This window comes from Lepisosteus platostomus, chromosome 1, assembly GCF_059453375.1.
Source record: "Lepisosteus platostomus isolate fLepPlt1 chromosome 1, fLepPlt1.hap1, whole genome shotgun sequence".
NCBI classification, from domain to species: domain Eukaryota; kingdom Metazoa; phylum Chordata; class Actinopteri; order Semionotiformes; family Lepisosteidae; genus Lepisosteus; species Lepisosteus platostomus.
The window spans coordinates 62,044,246-62,056,433 of NC_142611.1; the positions used below are offsets into that span (position 1 = coordinate 62,044,246).

Below are 12,188 nucleotides of genomic sequence, written 5' to 3' on the forward strand. Positions count from 1 at the left end.
TGAAGGCACGGCGTGACTTCTGGAGTCTGTGACAGAGAGCACCAACACACACCTGTAAGGCCATTCCCCCACTCCCCCCCGCCAGGTGACGTGCCCTCCAGCACCGGGCAAATCCTGACCGACTAGGCAGGTGAACAAGCAAGACCTCTCCTTCCACCCAGGACACTCGGGGGAAATCGCATCACACACTGAAGCTTGACTCCAGTGACACCTCCTGACACGTGTACACATCTGCGCCCAGAGCCCTGTCACATTCCCCACCTGGGGCATAGACACCAGTCCCCTGAGAGCCCATCTGTGGCTGGTTTCAGATCCCGGAGACAGTGTGTGTTTGTGCCTGCTCTGTTTTAGGCTTGGTGTTTGAGGTAGCCATAGTTCTGTAATGCTGGAGCCTCACAGCAGGTATGCCTGTTGGCTGGATGGCTGGATGCCAGTCTAAATGTGGCTACCTAAGTCCTGCAACCATAACAGGAAATTATATTTAACTCGAAACCCGAATTTACTTAATTAGTTTATTTGGATTTCAGAATAAGCACAAGGGGGCTATGTTTGCATAGGAGGAAAAATGCGCTGAAAGGTGCCGTAACTCTTGTCAGAGCTCTCCTGTGCTGTGGCTCTTCCTGGCCTCCTCCGTGTGGTACCTCACAGGAGTTGTCATCAGGTTTCTGCCTGCTCTGGACTGACCACCATCAGCAGTGAGGATCAAATCTGTTCTGCACATGTGCGTCTGCCTCCTCTCCTATAGCTACAGCTGAAGAACAGATTTATACGCAGACCCTGCACACATCAGGACCGTTCAGAGGATCGAACACAGACTCAGCCTGTCACCCCAGAACACCTCAGCCTTGACACCAGACCACGGACTGCCCAGGCTGACCCATGCTACAAAACCCCAGTGCTAATAACAGGTCATATAGTGTTATTTTATTATTGCATGTGGTACGGACCACATATCAGACACAGATAAATAAGGACCAAATGAGTGGTGGTAAAGTGGGATATGGGAGAGTAAGTCACATACAGATGTTACATGTTGACACAGCAATGCAACTATATGTCCAGCTCAAATATGTGTCAAAAAATGTCCCACACACACTTGCAACTAACCAAAATCACATTTACAATAACAATGACAATGTTTGTCCTTTGTATTTCTACGGTAACACCTCAGGGAGTCATCATTTGCTCTTCCAGACAGCACTGAGCCTGAGGAATGTCAGAGACCGAGATGACGCTAGGTTCAACCCAGACAGGGGCTCCAATCATCTGATACATAACTGAACTGCGAGCTCAGAGCTTCAGAAGTTCTTTAAAAGGTCTCAAAGAACCAACATCCACAACACCAGTTACAAATCCTGCACTTTCTCCTCCTCTTTCTCTTTCTTTCTGGAAAGAAGTTCCTTTCATGCAAGTTCACGCAGAGCCTGACCTCTGACCCTGGAATCGTATGTGCAGTTCTGTACAATCTGCAGAGAGCGTGGCTCCCTTTACTCACACTTGATGGTTTCAATTCTGACAAAACCCCATTCAGATTGTCCCAAAGCCTTCTTTAACGGCCCTGATCTTCTTTTTTTTAATCTTCAGTCGTTTTGTTTATTTGCAGCATTTGATTATCAGGCAGTAATGAAGCAGCCTGGTGTATTCTTCTCTTTCTGACTGTTACACAGCTGGTTCTGACAGCGTCCACAGCACAGTGAGATAGACTGGAAGGATGTACAGTATCCGAGGATGGGGAGGAGCACGTTGTTCTGAAGTTACACGCAGTTCGGAAATGCTGGTTTTGTCCAACAATAATCCCACAGCACGATCCCTAAAACGTTTTCCAAATTTTGGCAATTTCAAATGGGAAGACTGAGGGGGTGGGAGGGCAATCCAGTCATGGAATGCAAAGCACCATGAGAGCCAGGAAGAAACTGCAACTTAAAAAAATTGAAAAAACAGTGACCACATGTATAGAGGGGCTCTGTGTCTGAGTGATCACAATAACATGTCCACAGTAGAAAGGGGCTCCGTGTCTGAGTAATCACAATAACATGTTCACACTACATAGGGGCTCTGTGTCTGAGTTATCACAATAACATGTCCACAGTACAGAGTCCTCTGTGTCTGAGTTATCACAATAACATGTCCACAGTACAGAGGGCTCTGTGTCTGAGTTATCACAATAACATGTCCACAGTACAGAGGGCTCTGTGTCTGAGTTATCACAATAACATGTCCACAGTACAGAGGGCTCTGTGTCTGAGTGATCACAATAACATGTCCACAGTACAGAGGGCTCTGTGTCTGAGTGATCACCATAACATGTCCATATTACAGAGGGCTCTGTGTCTGAGTTATCACAATAACATGTCCACAGTACAGAGGGCTCTGTGTCTGAGTTATCACAATAACATGTCCACAGTAGAAAGGGGCTCTGTGTCTGAGTTATCACAATAACATGTCCATATTACAGAGGGCTCTGTGTCTGAGTTATCACAATAACATGTTCACAGTACAGAGGGCTCTGTGTCTGAGTTATCACCATAACATGTCCACAGTACAGAGGGCTCTGTGTCTGAGTTATCACAATAACATGTCCACGGTACAGATGGGCTCTGTGTCTGAGTTATCACAATAACATGTTCACACTACATAGGGGCTCTGTGTCTGAGTGATCACAATGACATGTCCACAGTACAGAGGGCTCTGTGTCTGAGTTATCACAATAACATGTCCACAGTACAGAGTGCTCTGTGTCTGAGTTATCACAATAACATGTCCACAGTACAGAGTGCTCTGTGTCTGAGTTATCACAATAACATGTCCACAGTACAGAGGGCTCTCTGTCTGAGTTATCACAATAACATGTCCACAGTACAGAGGGCTCTGTGTCTGAGTTATCACAATAACATGTCCACAGTACAGAGGGCTCTGTGTCTGAGTTATCACAATAACATGTCCACAGTACAGAGGGCTCTGTGTCTGAGTTACCAGCTCGTTCCTCTTTCTTGTCTTTCCTGCAGGAGCTGTTAGCAGTTGTTGTTGTTCATTCTGTAGAGCGACAGGATGGCATTCTCACACATGAGAGAACCAACATCGTGAAAATCCCAAATCAGAGGAACAAAAACGGCATCATACGTCTGGGAAGGGATGGGTCACCCGACCAATAGAGAAATCATTCAGCTAAATGCCCTCTGCCTTCCAAGACTTTCCAGTGTCTGCTTTATAGTGTCACTCCATCACTTTCAGTATGGAGGGAAGGCAAATGTCCAGGACTGAGGGAGGACAAGAGGGCAAGTGGCACCCCAGAGTGAGACGTGCTGAGGAAATGGAGTTGGGGAACGACGGTGGCTCAGGCCGGCCTGGGAAAACCAGAGAAAGAGGGAAGGGATGGCTGAAGGGATTGGGAAAAGACGATGGAAGTGGGGGAAGGATTGGTGCGAGCTGGGAAGGGAAGCAATGGCAATGGGGCCCGGGGTCATAGTGAGGTCAGGGGTCAGAGGTCACTTGCAGACGTTGACCCACTCGGTGACGCGGCACTCCTCGCACATGACGTAGCAGCACCAGTGGAAGCGGCAGTGGCAGCGCTCGCTGCGCGTCTGCTTCAGGATGTTGTGGCCGCGGCCGCAGCACAGCGAGCTGCAGCTGTCCATGCCGCCGCTGCTCTTGTTGCAGATGCGCCCCTGCGTGCCCAGGGAGTCCAGCGCCGGCTCGCGCTCGCAGAAATCCGGCGACTTCTCGAAGTACACCAGCTCGCGGGAGACGCGCCGCCGGCCCCCCGCGCCCCGCGCCCACGGGTTGAACACCCCCGTGTTCTTGTTCTGCGAGTTGATGAAGACGGCCGAGTGGAACTTCTCGCGCAGCAGCGCCCCCACCAGGCGGAACTCGGGCGTGACGTACCAGCAGGTCTTGAACTGGCAGCTGCCCGACGTGCCGTGGCACTTGCACTTCCTCTTCATGTTGTCCGTGACGACCTGTGCGGCCAGGCGAGACAGAAGCGGGGAGCAGTGTCAGCACCCCTCCGCAGGGGACGACAGGCGCAGGGCTGGGTTATTACCGCAGGGGATACCACTCGCTCTGAGCAGCACAGTGACCCAGACCGCAGCCCAGTCCAGACACTCCTGGCCCATTGGCAGTAAGCCAGTCCATGAGCCTGCGTCACAGACTGCATGAATTACAAGCCAGTCCGCAGTCACTACACACTATACACTGTACTGCACACTACACATTGTACTACACACTATACACTGTACTACACACTATACTATACAATACACACAATACAGTATACTACACACTGTACTCTGTACTACACACTACACACTATACTACACACAACACACTGTACTACACACTACACATTGTACTACACACTATACACTGTACTACACACTATACTATACAATACACACAATACAGTATACTACACACTGTACTCTGTACTACACCACATACTATACACTATACTGTTCTCTTTCTTCTTTTTTTCAGCATGGAATAAACCTATTACTTGTTCCTATACACTATACTACTTCTATACTACTACTATACATTATACACTGGGCTCTGTACTATATTACACACTATACATTACACAATATACTCTGTACTATACTAAACACTGCATACTATACACTATACTAACACTATGGTGTACATTATACTACATAGTGTGTACTTTGCTACACACTATACATTACACACTGGGCTCTGTACTATACTACACACTGCATACTTTGTGCTTTCCCACTGTCCACTCTGCACCGCTCCGGTACAGCAGTGCCCCGAGCTCCTCAGGGCCACTCACCTGCCGGCCCACCCTGTTGTTGTGGATCTTCATGCGGGCGTGAATGTCGCGCGGAGACTCCCGCGAGTCCAGCCAGTCCCGGGAGAAGCGCTCGCCGAAGCGGGTGTCGTGGCTGCACCCCCCCCACTCCCAGGTGTCCTGCAGGGAGGGGGCGTCCTCCGGGAGCGGGCTGAGGAGAGCGGAGGGGTGCAGGGGCACGTGGGAGGCCGGCTGCGGCCCGCGCAGGCCCGGCGTCCTCTGCAGCGTCTGCAGCTGCAGCTGCGTGAGCTTGAGGCGGATCTTGTCGTCGTCCAGCCGCCGCTTGGCCTCGCACCCGCAGCCGCGCAGCTTCCCCAGGCTGCAGGCCGAGGCCACCGAGTGCGCCACGCCTGCCGCCAGCAGGGACAGGGTGAAGGCGCTCTCTCTGAAGCCTGCGACGCCGGGGGACACTCTGTGAGAAACATGCCTGTCTTGCTCTGCCCCCGTCTCTCTGGAGCTCTCTACTGCCCCCTGCTGTTCCTCTCGGCTGTTAGGTCAATCAGTACTGGAGGGGCTCGACATTCACGAGGGTTCAGTGCAGAGAACCGTCACCAATAATCACTTTCACATATGACCAAGTCCACCCCTATACAGTCACATAATGTGCTATGGTATATAGCCTGTAAGGTTAGAAGACACAAGTAACCCTCCCTTATATGGCAATTAAAGTACTAATGCATTGGCTTTAAGTTAATTAAAATAACATTGACTGAAACACATAACAGTGGTCACAGACTTAAAGTAATCAGCTAAAATAAACAACATGAATCCCTCCTCGGCGTGTAGCGGATGCCTGCCCTTTCTCTCTCTGCCTGTGTGATCAGCACGCCCCACTGTAATGAAACGGGCAATAAAACTGTGAGAGAGCCTGTTCGGTCATCTCCAGCCTGTCACACTGCTGACACAGAACCTGGAGGGTGATTTAAATGGCGTCTCTAAACTGACCCCTGCATGCATGAGTGTGCATGTGTGTGCGTGTGCGCGTGTGTGACTGTGTGTGTGCACTAGATGATGGAGCATGGTGCCTACTGCCTTGCGACCATTGCTGTCAGCCAGGTTAGCCTCTGGACACAACCCTGTCCAGGTCTAGGCAGATACTGAACATGGCTGGATGGCTGAATGGAGGAATGATGGAGGAATGGATGGACAGATAGATGGAGGAATGCAAGGATTAAAGGATGAATGGATGGATGTATGGATGGAGAAATGGAAGGATGGAAGGATGAATGGATGGATGGAGGAATGAAAGGATGAAAGGATGAATGGATGGATGGAGGAATGGAAGGATGAATGGATGGATGGAGGAATGGAAGGATGAATGGATGAATGTATGCATGGAGGAATGGAAGGATGAAAGGATGAAAGGATGAAAGGATGAATGGATGAATGGATGCTTTCATCATCACGCTTCTCTGCCCTTCCCCCTGATTGCCTCACTGCCTCCTCCTCATCACTAGGCCAGAAGCCCTTCTATTACCCCAAACCCTTTTTAATACCCCCATGACTCACCCCGCAGCAAGCCTTCCCATTGCCCCTCTTTCCCTCCTGAATGTACCCCACAGCAGGCGCACATCTCCAGCCCCTCTCCACCCCCACCACGCCCAGGCGGAGAAGGCGGCGCTGCTCACCCCGCCGGAGGATGGCGCTCTGGTGGGGCAGCTTGCCCTGGCTCTCCAGGGAGGAGCAGTTCCAGCGCTGGTCGCGCAGCTGGTGCCGGCACTCGTGCAGCGCGATCCGGATGCCCTGCAGCGCGGAGGCGGTGACGTCAGGGCTGCGCACGCAGAGGCTCATCTGCCGCTTGCTGAGGCCCGGCAGCGCCAGGCACACCGTGTTGGGGGTCAGGACCGGGTCGCGCGGAACCTTCAGGCCCAGGATGTCGTTGCCTAGCACCCTGGGGAGAAGAGCCGCGCAATGCGTCACTCAGTGGCTCGAGCGATTTCTCGGACTGCACGAGTTAGTACCGCGCGTCCGGGTCAGAACTGCGGTCCCGGCACATCCAAGCACAGTCAGCTCATTATCATTTTCACTCTGTACAGCGTCTTGAAATTGTGGAGGGCGTTTCACGGGGAGTTACACAGACGTGATGTGCACAGACCGAACGTGTCCAGCATGTTTGAAAGACTAATCTGGAGAATTCAGCTTTCTGAACAGTTTTCTTGTAGGTTTGGTCTGAATTATTATCCCAGCGTGTTCTCGCACTGGATTCTGACGACACTCGCTCACCTGCTACGGGCGACGCAGTGCTTCGCCGTGTACAGATCGGATAATAGCAGCTCGCACCTCATCGACACCTGACACAGCTAGACCACTCAGTGTAGCGTCTCCTGCCTGCGAGGACGTGCATTCGACGTTGTTTCTTTGATTAGCTACAATGATTTGGCAGCTGATTGCGAGGCAGGTCTGTGCAGCTCGCCCCACGCGCTCTGTATAAACTTATCTGCCGTCATCACGCCAGACACACCACATACAGGAGCCCTGACACCCAGCCAAATCCACACCGCCGCCGAGCTGCCGGCTACAGGCTTCCACAGTGCTCACGGCGACTCGCTCCTCGCAGCCTGAGCCCGGCCGGGTCACCTGGACACTCACGCTTTGCTCGAGAATATTTGCTGTATACGCACGGATTATACTGTACAGGGAGCTGCGTCAGCATGCGTAGGCTGCAAAGGAACAGATAAAGGTATATTCCATGCTGAAAGTAAAAGACAAGAAGAGACACAACGTTTCAGACTTGATCACACCCGAACAGGCTCCACAGCCAAAACGTTGTGTTTCTGTTCTCTTTTCAGCGGGGAATAAACCTGAACTTGTTCCTTTGTCTCCAAACTAGGTGAGCATGGGCTTTCTGTCTGGTATGGTGTCGGCAGCGCTCGAGGCCCCAGACTCCTGCGAGCAGCAAGCGCGAGCTTCATCCTCATCCTCGACGACAGGACACGCGCGCGAACGGGTCCGTATTGGAAGACCTGAGCACGAGAAGGGCTGCGAAAGGAGGCCCGATTGGTAGTTATTGGCTAATTGATCTGAGCAGCCAACTGTTTCTTGAAAGACGCCGGGGAATTGGTTTCAGCTAAATGAGTGGGTGGCTTTGTTCCACCCCCCACACCAGTCTTTGTGTAAAGTGCTGCCTCCTGTCCTCGGTTTTAAATGCACTTTCCCGCGGTTTCGACCTGTGGCCCCTAGTGCGTGCTCTCTTCATGATGTATCGATAGCATGTATTTACAATGTATCAATGTATCAATAGCAGTACCAATCTCCAAAAACAATATAGTCTGGGAACAGTAAATGGGCGATTATTCCTATCTGTATCATCAATAACCCCTGTGAATCGCATTAAGAATTGCCGCGGTGGTGAATGAATCACCGCTGTTATCTTGTGCAGCCTGGAAACTGTACAGTACCGGCGGCGACAGTGAGATCGAGGTCGCAGCGCGGAGGGTTAGAGCTCCAGCTTTGGTTACTGAATTGCAAATCACATTGAGGCTTGGCAGGCACTTCAATGCCCCCGCCAGGCCCCGGAGACGGGATCTAGAAGGTCGGCCCGCTCTTTGCAAGCTGCGTGTAAATAATAGATACCTCCCGGGAGCGTGAGTGACGGCTCTGTCCGTGCTCCTCACCGCACCTCGTCGGAAGGGAATGATGGCGTCACTCTTCGCTTTTGGGTAGGGTTTTTCCCTTCATTTACTTTTAAACAAGGTTTTATGACTGTAAAGACGTTTTAGTCGGCTACTTGTGTTACAAAAACGATGATCCTGGTAGCGCGTTGTGCCGGGACTCGGTTGCAATGGCCCCAGATGCGCCAGAAACCCCGTTATGAAATGAAAACAGTTGCCAGTCCAAGTTGCCCCCAGGCCTGGGGCTCAGAACGGTGGGAACTTGCCCACTTTGTCCTCCCCACCAACTACTGGGGATGTTATTCCTGCAACGCGACGTCGGACTGAGGCCACTAGGCAGGACGGCCGGGCTGTGAGACATTACCGACCGCCGCTCAGCGCCAGCTGTCTGGGCGCGAGCCGCGCAGGAATGAGCCCCGCCGCCTGCGCGCGGACCCCGGCGGAATACTAACACCGCGCGGGGCGCGCGCGCGCGCAGCTCCGGCCGGCGCGGGGTGTGCACGCGCGCGCGCGCCCCCGCCCCGGGGAAGCAGGGAATCCTCGCTCGCTCGCTCTGCAGTCGCTTCAGGCTGCCAGGGCGGTTTCTGAAGAGTCTGGCGTCGGCGTCCCAGTGGCCAATAATGACACGAGAGCCCTCAGCATGTTCTCTTCGTCCTGGCAGAGCCTTGGGTACTTAGGTGAAATGTCTGGATTTGCAAAACAGCTCTAATGCAGGTACAGGTGTTACCTGTTCATTTCACTCCTTATTCGCAGAATCATGGATCAAAACTGAACACCCCCTGTATTGTAAACGAAACATCGTCTTTGCCTTACAAATTCCTTTATAGGTTATGCCACTTTAAAATGAAACAGTTCCTGACATACAACTTATTCATATGCCCGTGACTATCTGGGATTTCGGTCTATGTTTCTGTTAATGCCATCTTTTGTATCCTATAAGCGAGGTCCAGGTGACATCTTTATTGAATGCAAAGGAAGAAGTAATAGGTTTATTCCAGGCTGAAAAGAGAAGAAAGGAAACACAACGTTCCGGCTGTGGAGCCTTCCCCGGGTGTCAGCACCCTCTCTATCGAGTGTCAGCCTGGCTGTGTGCGAGCCCCGTGCTGGCTCGTGTCCTGCGGGAATCCTCGCGTCAGTCTTTTCCCTTTGTTCTGCTCTGTTGTTCGCGTCAGATTTCACGTGCCGGCGTGGTTCCATATCCAGGACGGCAGGATCGACTGAAGCTCCCTCCCTCCCACCCCCGTGACCGGACCCGGCGCTGGGTCCACACGGCTGACCGCACGACTGACCAGCGTTTCTCCCATAGAGCCTACTGCTGGGGGAAATTCTGCCTTCCCAAGCTATGATTCAGTGGGGTGGGGGAGGCGAGGATTATGTTGAATAACGCATCTGGAGTAAAGCAACACCATTTTGCGCAGACGCCGATTGACAGCCACACAGTAACTCGTTCCCAAAGTCGAAACTGTCTCTTCCTGCCGGGGCTGCGCTTGACACCAGCCCGCGCCTCTCTAATCCAAAGGCTGTGGAGAAATGTTTGAACTTGTGAACGCCAGAACTCCCCCCCATCACCACCAGACAGCCCAGGAGCAAATCTGGACTCGGTCCTTCAGAAACCGAACCTGGGGGCCGATGCGAATATAAGAAGAGGAGGTTGGTCACAGAGGGACTGGGTCAGGGGGTCGAACCCGGTTCGGGCAGATCCCAGAGCCGCAGTCCGCGCTCAGCGTTTCTCCGTTGATCCATGGCGCTAATCGGAACCGCTCAATCTAGCGGAAATTGCTTCTGGCATCGCTGGGAAATGACCTTTTAAAAAATCCGCATACAGTTTATCGTTGTGTTCCGTCCGTTCGGCGTAATCGGGAGTAACATCTGCGCTCAATCTGATCGCTTTTAGACGCTTTCTTCACCCAGACGGACAGGGCTGACAGATTCTCAGACGGACTCCTCCTTGGTACAGCTGTGATGTCCCGATTGCTCAATCAGGACCCTCCCTCCCTCCCCTTCAGAACCGGGCACTCAGCCCCCCCCCCTTCAGAACTGGGCTCTCAGTCACCCCCTTCAGAACCGGCTCTCAGTCCTCCCCCTTCAGAACTGGGCTCTCAGTCACCCCCTTCAGAACCGGCTCTCAGTCACCCCCTTCAGAACCGGGTCCTCAGTTCACCCCCCTTCAGAACCGCTTACTCAGTCCTCCCCCTTCAGAACTGGGCCCTCAGTTACCCCCTTCAGAACCGGGCTGTCAGCCAGCCCCCCCACCTTCAGAACCGGGTCCTCAGTTCACCCCCCTTCAGAACCGCTTACTCAGTCACCCCCTTCAGAACCGGGCCCTCAGTCACCCCCTTCAGAACTGGGCTCTCAGTCACTCCCCTTCAGAACCGGCTCTCAGTCACCCCTTTCAGAACCGGCTCTCAGTCACCCCCTTCAGAACCGGGTCCTCAGTTCACCCCCCTTCAGAACCGCTTACTCAGTCACCCCCTTCAGAACTGGGCCCTCAGTTACCCCCTTCAGAACCGGGCTGTCAGCCAGCCCCCCCACCTTCAGAACCGGGCACTCTGTCCTCCCCCCTTAAGAACCGGCCCTCATTCCCCCCTGCAGGGCTGGTCTTCCTGAGGCAGAGCGCGAGCACAGTGTCAGAGTTTCTCGTGGGCTGCAGTATCACAACAGGTGTTATCGATTCATTATTTGTTGGTTAGCGAATTGATCTGTAAGCTCTGTGATGACGCTAATTACATTTCCTTGTCATTACTGTTTAATTAGACGTGGTATATTCCCATTACAGTTAATTTGCTGTTTTCCCTGTGGTCATTTTGTGAGTTACGAAGCACGCAGTCGTTCCAAAGCGCACGCCAGCTGTATCGCAGACTGTGTAGTTTTACACGCGCGTGTAAACTAGCCAGCGAGCGTCCATGCGTGCCCATGCGTGTGCGGCGAGCGTTAGCGCTTGATGGTGTGTGCACATGTGTGAACGCGTTAGTGTGTGGCCGTGTGGACGTGCACATACGTGCGCATGTACGAACACGACTGTGCGCGCGTGTGGAGGGGTGCAGGAGTGAACACGAACGTCCGCGGCCACTGAACCCTTCTCCGCGCGTGCACACCCACCGCAGGGCAAAGATCAGAGCGACACGAAACGGCACCCGTCTTCTCCCGCCCTCCCTCACTGCTTGTCCTCCTGCGCCTCAGCCTGTCTCGCGGGTCGCTGCGGAGCGCGCGTCTGGCACACACTTACGTGCAGGCAGGTGACCGCAGCAGCCCCGCGAGGATCAGGACGCGTCCCCAGGAGAGCCCGTGTGGTATTCCCATGTCCCAGGCGTCTGTCCCGGCGCGACATGTAAGACAGCGGGTCGGGCTGGCAGCGCAGCGACGTGTGTGTCGGAGCAGGCGTGCGCTCACACTTGTGGTAAGTCGAGGGCTTCAGGAAAGAAGTAGAGAGCGAGAACAAATCTGCGTAGGACGGGACGACTCTTCCACAGGAGAGAGAGAGGGAGCGAGGGGGGAGGGAGAGGGAGGAGAGACATCAGAACCACAGGCGGTTGTTGTTAAAGTTGCTGAGATGGAAAAAAAAAAGCTCTTGGCAATTAATTCGTCGCTTCAAAAAGACTGGTAAACAAGTAAACGGGTTTCCCCCGAAATGATTTTGTGTGCAAATGATGAATTCCGTAAACAGGGGATTAAAATAATGAACAAATTCTATATTCAAATGGTAAAATCCACGTGTGAGAAACCTTTTTTCAAGGCAACACACACAAATAATGACCCCCCGGTGCACCCGT

At 52.9% G+C, this 12,188-nt stretch overlaps 1 protein-coding gene across 1 annotated transcript; it reads right to left on the minus strand.

Moving 5' to 3' along the window:
- Positions 1-909: 909 nt before the first annotated feature.
- wnt10b (wingless-type MMTV integration site family, member 10b) lies at positions 910-11,777 on the minus strand. Its single transcript, XM_088633349.1, has 4 exons — positions 11,645-11,777; positions 6,436-6,698; positions 4,790-5,199; positions 910-3,956 (listed from the first exon to the last, which is right to left on the minus strand). The coding sequence occupies exons 1-4, from the start codon at positions 11,716-11,718 to the stop codon at positions 3,486-3,488; spliced, it is 1,218 nt and encodes a 405-aa protein (XP_088489475.1). The 5' UTR covers positions 11,719-11,777; the 3' UTR covers positions 910-3,485.
- Between the last annotated feature and the right edge of the window lie 411 nt (positions 11,778-12,188).